The sequence below is a fragment of the Spodoptera frugiperda genome, chromosome 11 (genome assembly GCF_023101765.2).
Source record: "Spodoptera frugiperda isolate SF20-4 chromosome 11, AGI-APGP_CSIRO_Sfru_2.0, whole genome shotgun sequence".
Lineage (NCBI taxonomy): Eukaryota > Metazoa > Arthropoda > Insecta > Lepidoptera > Noctuidae > Spodoptera > Spodoptera frugiperda.
The window spans coordinates 6,779,483-6,794,018 of NC_064222.1; the positions used below are offsets into that span (position 1 = coordinate 6,779,483).

Below are 14,536 nucleotides of genomic sequence, written 5' to 3' on the forward strand. Positions count from 1 at the left end.
AAAACTACTAAATGCAACAAATAAACTATAATTTAACGATTTCCATAAATATTTACACATATCTGAGTAAAATTAGGAAGTTATACGACGTATTTCGTAAAATCAATAATTTGAACAACGTAAGGTTTACATTAGAGACACTTGCGCCAAAACGTTAATCTGTCAGTTTTCTTCCGTGCATTATTTATTCGTTGATAGAATCTTCTTGAAAAAAAGTGCCTAATATATTCAGTAGTGGTTTTTAAAAATGTCGTTAAAGGCGTATGAAGATGCGTGTACCAGGGCCGAGTTATTTGGCCAGCCTATACCTGATCGTGAAGAGTTTTTGTCAAAACATAAACATTTGGATGTCGTAGAATTCGAGGAAGTGGAGATTCGGACGGCAGAGGTATAAAACCTTTTTACTTGGAATAGATTTTCTTCCATTTATGGGTTAATTCGTTTCTCAAGATCGAACGTTGTTTTATTTCTTGGTACATGAACATTTTTGTTTCTTAGTTGTTGGTTATTGGTAGAAATGGGGTCAAGGATGTAATGTGGCTCTGAAGAGGGTTTGTGGAAACCTATTCCAATGTAAGCCTTGACATATTTTTCTGAAGTAGAAACAAGACACGAGGAAACTTTAATGTATATACTTATATCTTATATCTTTATACATTTTATTTTGGTCACTATTTTAAGGTAATTGATTATTTTTAATTAATATTTGGTCATAAAATCACCTTACTGACAAAAACTATTAATTTCGCTCTTTTCAACTTATGTTATGTAATAGCAATAGTCCTATATTATTTCCAGGTTTTGTTAGGATTTTAGAACAACTCTACTTTGTAAAATTACTGCAGTACTCAGAGACATTTAATGATTACTTAACACTGTCCTTATTAATTGTTTTGGAAACAAAATCGTTACTAAGGAATATTTTCTCTTAAATCTCTGATATCATAATTATATCTATCGATTCAAAATACCTATCTCTGATTTGTAACCATTTAATGACTCTAAGTACGGCGATTAGGTTTTTAAAGTTAAATAAAACATCGTTAGGTAGTTCGTTCTTCGTTAAAAATTATATTGGGAAAAATAATTGTGGTCACACAACATCAATTTTCATAATGTGTCTTGCCTTAAATAACAATGTGTGTATACATTTTCAGAACACTGCCATGCTAGATGAGCAATTAAAGGAGGGTACGGGTGGCCTAGCTGAGCTGAACACTATACTAGACTCTACTCAAACTAAAATAAATAAATTAAAGGTAACATTCATCCGAAAATTATAATTATTTTTAAACAGGTAACTTAGTTCTGAGACGTATTTTCGTAATAATAAAATAAAAAATAAAATAAAAAGGTTTATTTCAGAAACATGTACAAAACTTTTACAGTAAATCTTACATAGGGGCCTCCTTTTAAGTAAAAGATATATCTGTGCTAGGAGGCCCCGCTCTTCAATGCCTTATATAAACGATAAAAAGTTGTGTGTTTCGTAGTAATCTTGTTGGTATTCTCATAAATAAATACGCCACTCTTCTTAAAATGGACCATAAGACTCTGATTCCATCCCAGTCATTCTGTTGTGGCGGGCTTATCCCATTAGAAAAAAGGAAATAAACCTCTGATCACACCTTGTCAACGACATTAGATTTAGGACGCATTTTAAAATATTTATTACAAAATTTTCAGGGAGTATGCGGTACGATCACAAATTTTTTTCGCGTTAAGATGTCTGCGAAGGACAACCTGTCCTATTCCAGTGAACCAAGCTACGTAGGGCAGACGAATTATGACAAAGATTATATACCGCCTTCTTCAGAAAACGGCTCCATAAACAAGGGCCTTGGTCCCGACGACAACGAAATGACGCCGCGCGCGGGAAAATCGAAACAAAATGGCGGTGGCGGTGACATTAACACCGCTTTGGACGATTTAAAGAAAATGGAGGAAAATTCTTCGTTATTGGGCAAGGCAGCGGCTAAAGATATTGGAAAGCAGGTAAACACACAGATTAGTAAGCTGGACCAGTTAATCAATCAAGCTGATAGAGCTCAGACGTCTTTGAACCATCAGAACAAGCAAATGCGAACATTTTTGCGATAATTTTGTCTGAATGTTAATTTTTACTTACTTGTGTCTCATGTCGCTGCATCTTATAACTAATTAGTCCTGTTTGTAGACTTTTTTAATGTCGGCTTTGATCCGCTTAGTGTATCAAAGCTTAAGTGCCATTTAATTCGTAATGTTAAGATGAATGAGACAAGTATCCATTTAAAGTGAAATATTGAGAAAGGAAAAGAAAATAAAATATAGTTGCAACAGCATGAGATGCGGTAAATGTGTTAATTAATGAGAATTTGTAAGATCATGCTTAGCCACAAATGTCAGAGAGTTACAAAAGTAACGTAAGAAACCATGATATATTTGCATCTATTTCATTAATAACAATTGGAACTTGATTTTTGACTTGGTAAAATGAGGTGAGGCTCGTCTGTTGTAAAGGTTGCTACGAATGTGTTAACTCACCATAAGGTAATCTGTATACTCTGGACCCTTGTCCTGCTGAATAATAGTGAGCCTGATTTTTTTTTGAAAAACCGAAAAAGCCCACTTAGGTACTGAACACATTTACTGAAAAAGCACATTTACTTTGCCCGAAGCCTTGTCTGGTCACACTTACGACCACTCGACCAACGAACCAGTCATTTGTCAATAGCAATATAAACTCATTTAATTTCCGCAGAAATTAGTTCAAGTTCTCAAGGCGAATTGAAACAATTTCGCGACGGAATCTTTTCTGCACTGTTTGGCTTTTGTGGCTAAGTATTCTAGGAAGTGTACGAATCAAGAAGTGGGAAATGACGTGTTTCGGAAATGACCTTCGGGTTATTGTTTTTGGGGCTTTAGAGAATTTTTGCAAAGTTTTGTGACGTGTTTGAAATTAGGGTTCAGTTAACTAAAAATTACGATTTACTCAAGACGCTCAGCGCAGACGCGGCGACCTCGCGCAGTCTACGGCGGGTAGGCTGCGCGTCTGCGCACACTGCTCATGATAAAAGATTATTTTTACAGCTAAGCTAATTGGACTAGTAGGTATAACCTTACGGATATAGTCCAGCATAGTCCTGTTAAATCTCATTCGCTATACGGTATAAAATAAAATAATGAAGTTAGTAAATAAATGAAGAAAAAAGAATTTAAGTGTGGGAAAGACATGCTTGCAAGAATTTTCCGGCGCGACCGGAGTGATACCACGGAAAGCCGACGTGAAACAACGCTACGCTTGCGTTATGTTTCGTTGTGTGAGCGGACCGGAGGATCAATTACCCCCTTTCCCCATATTCCCAATCCCCGATTTCCCTAAATTCCTAACCCCAAAAGGCCGGCAACGCACTTGTAACGCCTCTTGTGTTTCGGATGTTCATTGGCCGTGGCGATTATTTACCTTCGGGTGATGCGTCTGCTCGTTTACCGGCTTATACCACAAAAAGCGAAGATATTTCAATTAAGTACATAAAGAAGAATACCTTGTAAAAATTCTCTAAAGTCTTGTAAAAAGTATGCTCAAGTATTGTTGATATTAATAACACCGCTTGTCCAGGTTTGATCACGTGTTAAGAAATAATCACTCTTATTCTTATGATGTTAAAGATATTATTCACTAGTTTTTAAATTATTATTGATAATACTTAGTCAATTTTCTTTTATAAGTTGTGTTTTAAGGTCTTTGGTCTTTACATAGGTGCCTCATATAATTCTGTCTATAAACACATACATAGTTACATAATAGCTATTCCCTTAGTACAAGTTTGCTTTACGTTGGGCGCTCTGATTGGCCGGCTGAAAAAACCAACCAATCAGAGCGCCGAATGCGCTCTCGTTTAGATTACTTTAAAAGTATGTAAAGCAAACTCATACTAAGAGTACTAATAAATAACACCATGATGCCAAAATATTTACCTATAAAAACATAATAGTGTCTTTAAGGTTCAAATTCGTTAGCAGAGGATTTTTTGAACAAAATAAAAATGTTAGTTGACGTCATGATGACACGGGCTGAATTCTAAAAAGTCCTTTGCTAATATTGCCTTAACTTTATGATAACAATAAGATTTTCAATATCTATGAACTATATATTATGAATACCTAATTTTCCATGGGCACGAGTAACACAAGCCTGTAAAAACTCATATTTTCAAAGAATAGATGTTATTTAAAATAATTTCTAACGTCAAACGGAATGTGTACGATGCGTGCGATGCGGGCCTGTGGACGCTTAACTTTTATAGTACCTACGCTTCATAATCGTACAGATTGAATGTCTATTTTGGTCATATTAATTGTAAAATTATTTTCTTTATACTTATTGAAATTAAATTTTAAGAAATTGGTGCTTTCTCTGTGAGTGTGATCGTTAAAAAAATTATGAATTTGCATTAGGTGACAATATTTATATCTGTATATCATTCTATTGTATGTATGTAATGATATAACCCTTTATAAAGGTTTTCGAATGTTAGTGTGATCATGTAATCGATATATTAAACTTTATAACCCGATAATCGATTTGTTGTTGTTAGTGTCAGAATCGTGTGTTTTAGATATATTTATGAGGACTGGACCTTATTCTATTCAGATTAATAAAACAACTGCTGTGGAGGCGAACTTATAAGGTGTTATATGTATATACGTTCGAGATTTCTGTTAATAAAAAATAATTAGGTAATATTGAATAAACACTTTCTCCAAAAACGTTGGAAAACTGAACAAATGGTTCATATTTACAAAAATTATCAATTTTTTTAGTTGACTATCGTAGTTCTCATTCTTTACCGACGAACATGCACGAAAAGACTGATGACTGTTGATGAAGCGAAAGAGGTGTGTAAGATTCGTAGCAATTGGCGTTCCATTGTCTCTGCCAATCCTTACAGGAGACATGCGTGAGGTTGTGTATGTCATCATGCAACGTCACGTAACGTAACGCGGTAGGCAGAGGTGCACACTAGGCAATGTTATGTATGTATGTCTCATTTTAATGTCTAATACAATGCGTCCAAATCAATTTATAATAGTTATGCCTGGTGAGCGGCTTATATGCTCAGAGAAATATAAAAATACTACATAGGTATGTTATTCCGGCAATGATTAGATACATATGAGATCTAGAAATAATTAGCACGAGGTCGGGGCAAGGCAAACCGAATGTTTATCAATGAAGTCTTGAATTTTAAAGCTCAGGAATTCTTGAAGGTTGTGATTACTGATTGGAGATGTGTGGTTTTGGAAAAGTGAGTGATAGTTATATTTTCGGAAAGAAATGCACAATCTTACCTTGGATTGCGGCTTGAAATTTTCAGTATTTTTACGATATTACGTCAATAGACGTCGCTTAACTTGATGCCTATGAAAAGGATTGGCCACAGAAAGTTCTACCAAGAGACGAGTGGAAGGAGGGTAGGGAGGCCTTTGCCCTGCAGTGTGAGGTTTTCTTGTGTTAATGGTGACAGTGTCATAATTATAATGATAATTAACAGGAACGGGCAAAGATACATAAAAAGCATCTCTGCCGATATGGAAAACGGAGACTAGGTACTGATTTACTCTAGGATTCTTCAATTGAATTATATTTTACTTCTGGTATCGCTTTAAATCAATCTTGTATCCTCCACAGCCAAGCGTTTGCGGATTTCATCGTCTTACTTCTCCGTTGTTGAGTCCTTCACTAGATTCAGAACAGAGAGTCTAGGCTTATTACTTTAGTAGCCAGTTTTAAGCTTAAGATTAATATCATTCTGCAAATATCTGTAACACACGGTTTTGACACTATTTGTATGATTAGAATATCTGTCTATATCCAAGACAATCTCTTCTTGTTAACCTATTTAAGCTTGATCTTCGAAACTGTTCGCAAATATATCTTAGCATTGTGATAAATTGTTGTATTTATGACATTTCAAAATAATATTAGACATTTTTACAAAACTTCAAGTAAATGTTTCGAGTAAAATCGATCAATTTTCGTTTCATCGTGACATATGTGATGTGAAGATTGTGTTGTGAAATTCGGTGTTGTAAAATTGTCTTGTATTATTTTTGAAATGCAGTATGAAATAAATTGAGATGAATACTATGATAGATAATAGCTGGGCCGGTATCATATGGAAGACGCAAGCACTAGTTACTCAAAACTCTTTGTTTCATCATCATATCAGTCAAAGGACGTCCACTATTGACCTCCTGCATCCAGCGGCTCCCCTTGACCTTACCTAATGGTGTTAAACTCTTATAAACTCTTTGTTATTGTCCTGTAATATGTATTTTTCATTATGTAAACAACTTTTCCTTTTTCTTATGTGAAGTTTTATAATTTGACTTCTAAAAGAATAATGTATAGCACTCTTAATGTTCCGTGTTTTATGTAAAATATTATGTCTGTGGTATTGTTAGTTGAATCTGCATGTTAAAAAGACATAGGTACAGGAGGTACTTCTAGTAACTAATTTAAGGTCTAAAGAAAAAAAAAGAGTATTACTCGGGTCTTGAGTTTTCTATCAAGTATTTATCTCAACAGTAGTGTTAGACACGAGTTGTACATAACTACATACATACATACAAACATAGTAACATTTGTATGATTTATAGCATTATTGAAAGAAACCAAAGCTGTGATTAATCTGTTGTTTTATTTCCGTCCTTTCGTAAACAGGCAACAAATAAAGTTGTCATAATAATAACATTTCAGTAATGTCCACTTCAGCACCATTTGCGTCAGTCGTTACGTCCAACGATGATATTTTAATTTTAAATGCATTCTCTTTTAAAATTTTCGTTCGGTTCCTGACCTGGACAATTTGCCAAGTGTGTGGTAGGTTTTTGATTTATTGAGAGTTCCGACATTGCGTTGTTGTTTTGCTTATTCATAAATTGTCTGATGATTAGTTTGTTGGTACGTAACGTGTTGTTTGGGTTCTGTTTTTTCAGGTTGTGTAACAAAAATAATATATCCGTGACGAAATGCCATTTCGGGTGTGAATGGTTCTTCGTGTACGTGAGATTTCGTTTAGCAGACTCACACTTGTTTCAGAAAAAGTAAAAATAATAATTGAGTAATCTAAAAAGTTACATACATTTATTTATTGAAAACTCTACAGCTTACCTACTTTCTTAAGTACATAGTATGGTATGCAAAGGAAGACGGGCTCTGAAGCTAATTAGAAGAAGGGTAACAATGCATTATAAAAAGCTAGAATATGGTGCAAAAAGGTTAAAAACTTAAATAATAACCTTTCATTGACAGTCGGGTTAAAAAAATGTAACAAAAAGTAACAGTAAACAAAAATCAAAAATATACTGGTACTACATACATAATAGGTACAGTATATACATAATATATTCTTAATCATTCTCTAGATACTGAATTGGTAAGAAAATATGATTTCAAATACACACATAAATAAATAAAATTTGTTGTTTACAATTATTTAATTTATTCAAATTACACAAAAGTACGAACAATGCCCGATAATTGGATAAACTTTTTCCTGATACCAATTGAAGATACAGTTGACATTGGAGGCGTCACGCTTCAATCAGGGCCACACAAAAACTGCGCCGTATCAACCGTGACACTAGGCTTATATAAGAATCTGATTATCGTACCATGACCCAACATTTGAGATTCAACAGTCGAGATGCTACTTGCACTTATTCTTTGCCAACTCGCAGCATCAGTGATCGCAAATCCGTTCCACAAATACCCCTCAGTGTTCCTCCTCGATGTTGGTAATGAAGAACTGGAGAAAACTAACACTGAACAGATCAGGCTATCCGTTCCCGGAGGATCAGTGGCTTTGAGATACCCAGCGATAGGCGATGGCGAACTAATAGGACATCTTCGAGTAAGTAGCATCGATTTTGGAACAGCTCTCAAAGCGAATATAGTTGACGGTGGACCTGGTTACAAATACGCCGTTTTAGTATTGATGGGTAACCGAGGAGTTCCGTACGACGCCGTAGTGACAGTGCAGACAGTGAATGAACAATCTCTCAATATACCAAATGTTGCGTACGATCCCAACAGTGCTGGTATTGCTACACCAGTTGAGGAAGACGAGAACAACAGTGCTGAGGATGTGAGTGATGGCCCACCACTTACCAGTTATCAAAGTGAAAGCATTGTACAGAATAGTCAAAATGCTGAATTGACACAGTCTTCTGATAACGTGTATAGTTACGTTAAAAACGAAGTGGAAGATGAAAGTGATCAATTAGAAGAAGATAGTGACTTTGATGACAGTAACGCACCAAATGAAGAACAAGATATTGAAGAGGATGATGACGATGACTCTGAAAATGGCACTGATGACACAGGCAATGAAAATGATCAGACAGATATACACAAGGAGTATACTGATGACGTAGATCAGGTAGACGACTCAAATGTACAAGTCAAAGGCATTGATACTTACGATGATGACAATGATGATGATATTAGTCCAGAATTAGAACAATATGTACCAAATGATTATGCGGAGGACAAACCACCAAATATAGAAGAAGAAAAGTATGGGCAACCTGAAGAAGTGAACGTAAGACCAGATTATCAACAAGTCCCATTAGATTATGAGGAAGCTTATGACATGGATCCAATTTTCAATGACGGAGAAGTACATAACAATGGCGATAAATATAGAGATTCTAACAATAACAATTATATAGATTCTGATGATAATTATGCCGTAGCTTATTAAGTTATTGTTTAAAATTAGGACAGTGATTTGTAAGTAAGTCATAGCAATTATTGTAAAGATAAATAAGCTAATATTATTATATTATATTTAATTTTGTGTAGGAGTAAGTAAAATAATAAAAAATTGGTTTCGTAGTATTTTTATTTTTGTGAAGACTACCTAATGTTGATATACTGTAATACCGATTACTTCATTAGGGGTTACTTATTTGAATCATACTATCGATGCTGATTACTTTATAATTTATAGTTTTTTGTTCACAGTTTTGACTGTGCCATTTTAGGTGATTTAATAAATACATTTAATAGGTAACCCGTTCCGATCTATTTAAGTAGTTATTTTTGCAAAATTGTATTTGGGATCATTACTTACCTTTTATGGTAATAACTGAGGTACAGAATTACTATTCCAGGAATGTACACCATACAAATTTACGTCACTGCTATTGACTAAGAATTCAGAAATGGAAAAGAAATTGGTCTCAATAATAAATCTTTCTTAAAACTTGGCAGTGTTATCAGACTTGGCGATGACACACAAATCCGGGTGGAGACGCAAAAAATGACAACAAGCTTACAACGTCTTGGTACTTGAAAAACAGATACTTGGCAACCATTCCAGGTAGAGATTAAAGTCCATGGAAGTCCAGAAACTCATCTATACTTAGGACTTGTTTCTCGATGTCTGGATAGCCGCTATGTATCAGATAATTTTGAATTAAGAATGTACACTATTTGTCACATAATACGTAATAGGGTAGATGACTGATTGTTACTTTAATGCCCGTCTTATAGATTATTTTAAAATATTTGACACGTATTTTTTTATTTTCTTACGGAACGAAATACTTTGAAGATACTTATACAATGTGATAGGGGCGAGACTTCTAACCCGTTAAGGCTGAATACTACATCTAATTTTATGGACAAAAAAGATAATATGGGGGGTTGAACCCCCAATAAAAAATATTGAAACATAGCGATATTTTCGGTAAAAATAATTCAGAAATGATTTTTTTTCTCACCAAAACATTATCAAACATATGAAAAAAGTAATGAATTAGTTAGCCAAGGTTATTAGCTACCGTTTGTCGTTTTTTTTTGTTTCTACGACGCATACAACCTTTGATATCAAAAAAAGTAAAAAAAATATTAAAATAGCCATAATTCTTAGGGGGAGGGGATTTGACCACTTCGACTCCCGACTTTTGTCGATAAAATTACATGTAGTACTCAGCCTTAACGGGTTAGAAGTCTCACCCCTATCACATTGTATATTGATTTGAAATATCGCATGACTCTATTTACCGTATTTGCTCTCACTCCTAAATATTGATTTGTTTTATCTCAGTATTGTTATCTTATACGACAAAATAAAAAAGAAAACACTTGTCATCACACCTATTATGAGCTTTTAAGATTTAATTTTAAAATGTTTGCTTACAAACAAATCATTGTCAAATGAAGACAGAGGACTGTCATTGAAAACGTTAACAAAATTGATGGCTTACTTGAATATAAGAGTAAATTCGAAACGAACGTGATGTCATGAGTAAATATTATAAAGACGAAATTAGCTCTCTTATTATCCCATGTATTACAATGGTTTTAATGGAAAAACTGATAAACTATCTAGTTTTTTTTCGTTTTATTAATTTTCATTAGCAATCAGTTGACTGCATACAGATGACTGCACAGTTGGCGCGGTGGTTAGGCAACTGGCTGCCGTGTAAAGGTTCGATTCCCGCTCGGAACAACTCATTGTGTAATCAACAGATTGTTGTTCCGGGTCTGGGTGTAATGTTTATGTGAAATTGTATGTTAGTAAACGCATTCACGGTACAGGAGAAAAACCTAATGTGGGGCAACGTTAAAAAAAAAAAAAAAAAACAGTCTCTCCTGACTATAAGCAGATGTAGTGTGTGTTTTTTGACGTGTTGGTCGCTGCTCCCAGTAGAGCTAGCACTTTCTTATCAAGCTTGTTACTCAGTATCGAAGATATCCCGGCGTTTCTTGAGCCGGCGTATGGTTTCTGCGATTATCATTTGCACCGCTAACTGATTTTGATGGTTTTAACGGAAAAAAACTCTTAAACTATCTCATTTAACGACTTTATAGTCTGCAGCAGTAGTAGTCCTAAAACTACGAACAGCCAATTTTGGGCGGATAGTAGCTTGGTCTAAGTTTTCGATGATCTAATTGCAATCTCCAAGTTACTTGCAAAGCGAGAGAATATTGGCAAACTCTCTCTAAAGAAGGAACTCCTTTGATCTATGGTAGACGTAATTTGATAAGACGTAAGCTGATAGATCCCGGGTAGGGAAAATAATTACTGAGCTTTTTCGTTATTTCGAAAATTTCTCAGTGGTAGCACGGAGTCTGGAAATGCGCCTAGTATATGGCAATAGGCTCACCACCCACACCACATGTGACTTATAACACAAATTGTGAAAAGTGCGTGTACATTATACAGTGGCATTACGTGCCGTAATGTGCACCTCTGCCTACTCCTACGGGAATAAAAGGCGTGACGACGATGTAAGCTGATAGAATATGATTATGTTAGTAAATAGAATCATAGAATTTTAATTTTTATTAAGGATAATCACAGCTTGACTTTAAGCGTTGAACCAAAAAAGAGTTCATAATATTTATTACCCAGAGCCAACTCGATTAACCTGATGACCGAGGACGTTGCCATTTGCCCACGTTTTACTGACCACACAATGCAATGATAATTTGTTTTTATATCAAGCATATCAGACAAGTTCAAATAATGTATGTTATTCTCAATATTTGTGTGAAATATACAAGTATGTATGCTTGGCAGAATGCATGCCTTAATTGTTATTATTGGCTAATGATCAAAAATACAATGACCTGTGTCTAGTCCAGTGTCGAGATTTTGGTCTGATTAAAGTTTAAGTTTAGAGTTTTGTTTCTATTTGCCCAATTTCCTTATGTCCATTCGGAGGTGATTCGCCTTTTATTTAGAATTTTAGAACATAATTAGTGAGTTCTACAAAAGAGATATGGGTTGTTTTACTCGCTGTTTCAGATGTATTACTGTTAAAAGTCAAACAAGCGCCTCAATTAGTCGTGATAAAAGTCAGTCTGAAAGGTCTATATAATTATATCTAAAGGAATATTTTATAATAATGTGTCGAGACTAATAAGACTAATTGTGTTTTAAATACTGATTTCTATTTTATTATTGCATGCCTCAACGGCGGGACATAGCTGAACCTATTTTAATTATTTAAGACCTGTATTTATGATACATACCTACCTATAGTCCACAATAAAGATGATTTGATTTGATTTGAAAAGAAAATTACTTGCATATATTTTTTATAGCCATTTAATAGCACACACGAGCATCGAATCTCGTGTCCTTTTCCACGTGGTACGTCTCAAGGTTCACTCTCTCCCATCATCACAGCTGGTTGCCGATTGATATAAAAATAAATTCACGTATAAACGAAATCGGTTCGTCCTCAATTCTTGCACGTGCCGATATTATTATCTATTTGTCTTTCTTGAGACACATTTTTTTTTCTATACATTAACCCTTTTAGAGTTATGGTTTTAATGGTAATGTTGAGTTTTTTTTTAGATAATCTTACTTCGGTTATAGCGTGTATTTTGTAATTGGGAAATGATTTAATAAGATGGTGGTGAAGTAATAAAAGTAGAAGGATGTTTCATAAATTATAATGTTTTTTGGCTTATTCGCGTAATTATATTATTTGACGAGCAACTCGGATAATTTCAAGCCATCCTCATGCCATAGTAGCAGCGCGACAGTCTTGTGTCGCAAAATGCTACTCATGAATATAAACCTCTAGCATAACTTGAAACTAGTCGAGTTCCTCGTCAAATAATTACGTTAGTAAGCCGAAAAATTTAATAATTAATTTAGTACGATCAGATGAAAGACACGTCCTCAAAAAATTTACACTGCTGGAACACAGAAACCGCTGGAAGCAGGTTCCCCGCTCCAGGTACAATCCTGATGCTGACCACGATCGTCAGACATGAGGAGAACGATCAGAGGGAAGATATACCTAAGAGAGTTTGCACGAATCATAGAATCTTCGCGCTGGCAGGTGGGCTGAAAATAGCAGTTAGAAAAGCTTTAGAAAATTAAGAAAGCGCTGTTATAAGATAAATTTGAATTTTACAACTTACGTGTTTACAACTAGTAAACGTGTTAAATGGATGGACTTTAAAGAAGTAGGTAAGTAGTAAAGTATATAAGGATCGTAGTTCTATCTGTTATTCTCAATTATCGTTGAACGAAAGCGATGGTTTATGTGTTTATTTATGTACTAATGTCGGTTATAATTAGATGCAATTGATAGATTTAGAGAATTTACAGATCAAAGTAAAGGTAGACATATTACAATGTAAATACATCTTTCAATACACAAATCGCTTACGATTTTGTTTGGTGATTAGTTGATTACAAATCCGTAATTTGCAACTCACAAGCGATTCAAGGAACACATTATATTGTTATTTTCACGGGTTATTTTGTTGTTTTTCAGCTGTTAATAGGTAAACAGAGTCAGGGTATAGACTTTTCCTCTTACAGTTTTTTATTAGTCATGAAACTTCGATTCTCGAAAGTATGATCAACTTTTTTACTCCTCTTACGCCCGAATACTAAAACGCTACTCAATTTTAAGTTGTACTTAAATATCGTGCTATCTCTGTCATTAACAAAGTATTTGTAGAGACAGAATTATATTTGAGAGCGTCTTAAAATTGAGTGACATCTGAGTATTTGACTATTAACCAGTTATTTTGATGAGTATAACGAAATAGGTGGAAAGAGCCTATTGATATACACTGAGCAAGATTCCAGACTACGTGATGTCAATCGTAAAACATCAATAGCTCTTTGACTGACCCAAACTTGATATTCTTTTCTTCTTTAGTAAACGCGCTTACGAATACTATCAAAATATATTCATTAGTAAAGTACTTTTGGTCAATTAATTAAAAATCTTAAAAACAAGCCTTTATCATTATATACTTATGTCCTCGATGTGTCTTGGTACAAACTCGGAGCCAAAACTCGATATATTTACTAGTTGGTACTTAGGCAACCCATTCGCCATAATATTGCATGACCATCAAATCGTTAAGAAATGCTGACCTCATCTAGATTTTTTTTATAATAATTTTGGCGTGTAAACTTGCTCTTTTGTAGCCTATTTGCAAAATTAATTCATTTTATTTTATAGTTATAGTTGTCAACTTTCATAATGATACAACACTTAGAAGTGTGTTTAATTCAGATTATTAGATTTTATTACCATAGTTGGTTTCAGGTCGACCTCATAAATGCATGGTTTGACCTGGCATTAGCAGACAAAGATGCGTTGACCGGCCACTGACTGTGTTGTAAACACAAAAAATGTACACAAAAATATTATTAATGGTATCAATCAGTTTTATTGGGAAACTTTATGAATCATTCGACTCTCAAAAGTGGAGTAAATAAATAGGAGATTTAGTGTGAAAGGATTTATAATTGGCTTTGATTCAATCGAGGGAATCTTTCGTTTTAATACTTAAACACCTCATACAAATAATATCTACAGTAACAATACAGTGAGATTATATAGTTTTAATGAATGAGTAAAACATATGTCGAGTGGTCTATTGCATGATATGTGTGTGTTTTATGTTGCACCCCTGCTGCATGAGCATTTAATTGCGGACGGGAGGGCGGTGCTGCACGCAGCATGTTAAAAATACATATAAGCGGAATTAAAA

At 34.4% G+C, this 14,536-nt stretch overlaps 1 protein-coding gene across 1 annotated transcript; it reads left to right on the forward strand.

Annotated features, from left to right (window-relative positions):
• The first annotated feature begins 105 nt into the window (after positions 1-105).
• Positions 106-6,674, forward strand: LOC118274891 (uncharacterized). The gene is made up of 3 exons (XM_050696992.1): positions 106-388; positions 1,158-1,259; positions 1,687-6,674. The coding sequence occupies exons 1-3, from the start codon at positions 248-250 to the stop codon at positions 2,098-2,100; spliced, it is 657 nt and encodes a 218-aa protein (XP_050552949.1). The 5' UTR covers positions 106-247; the 3' UTR covers positions 2,101-6,674.
• The last annotated feature ends 7,862 nt before the right edge of the window (positions 6,675-14,536 follow it).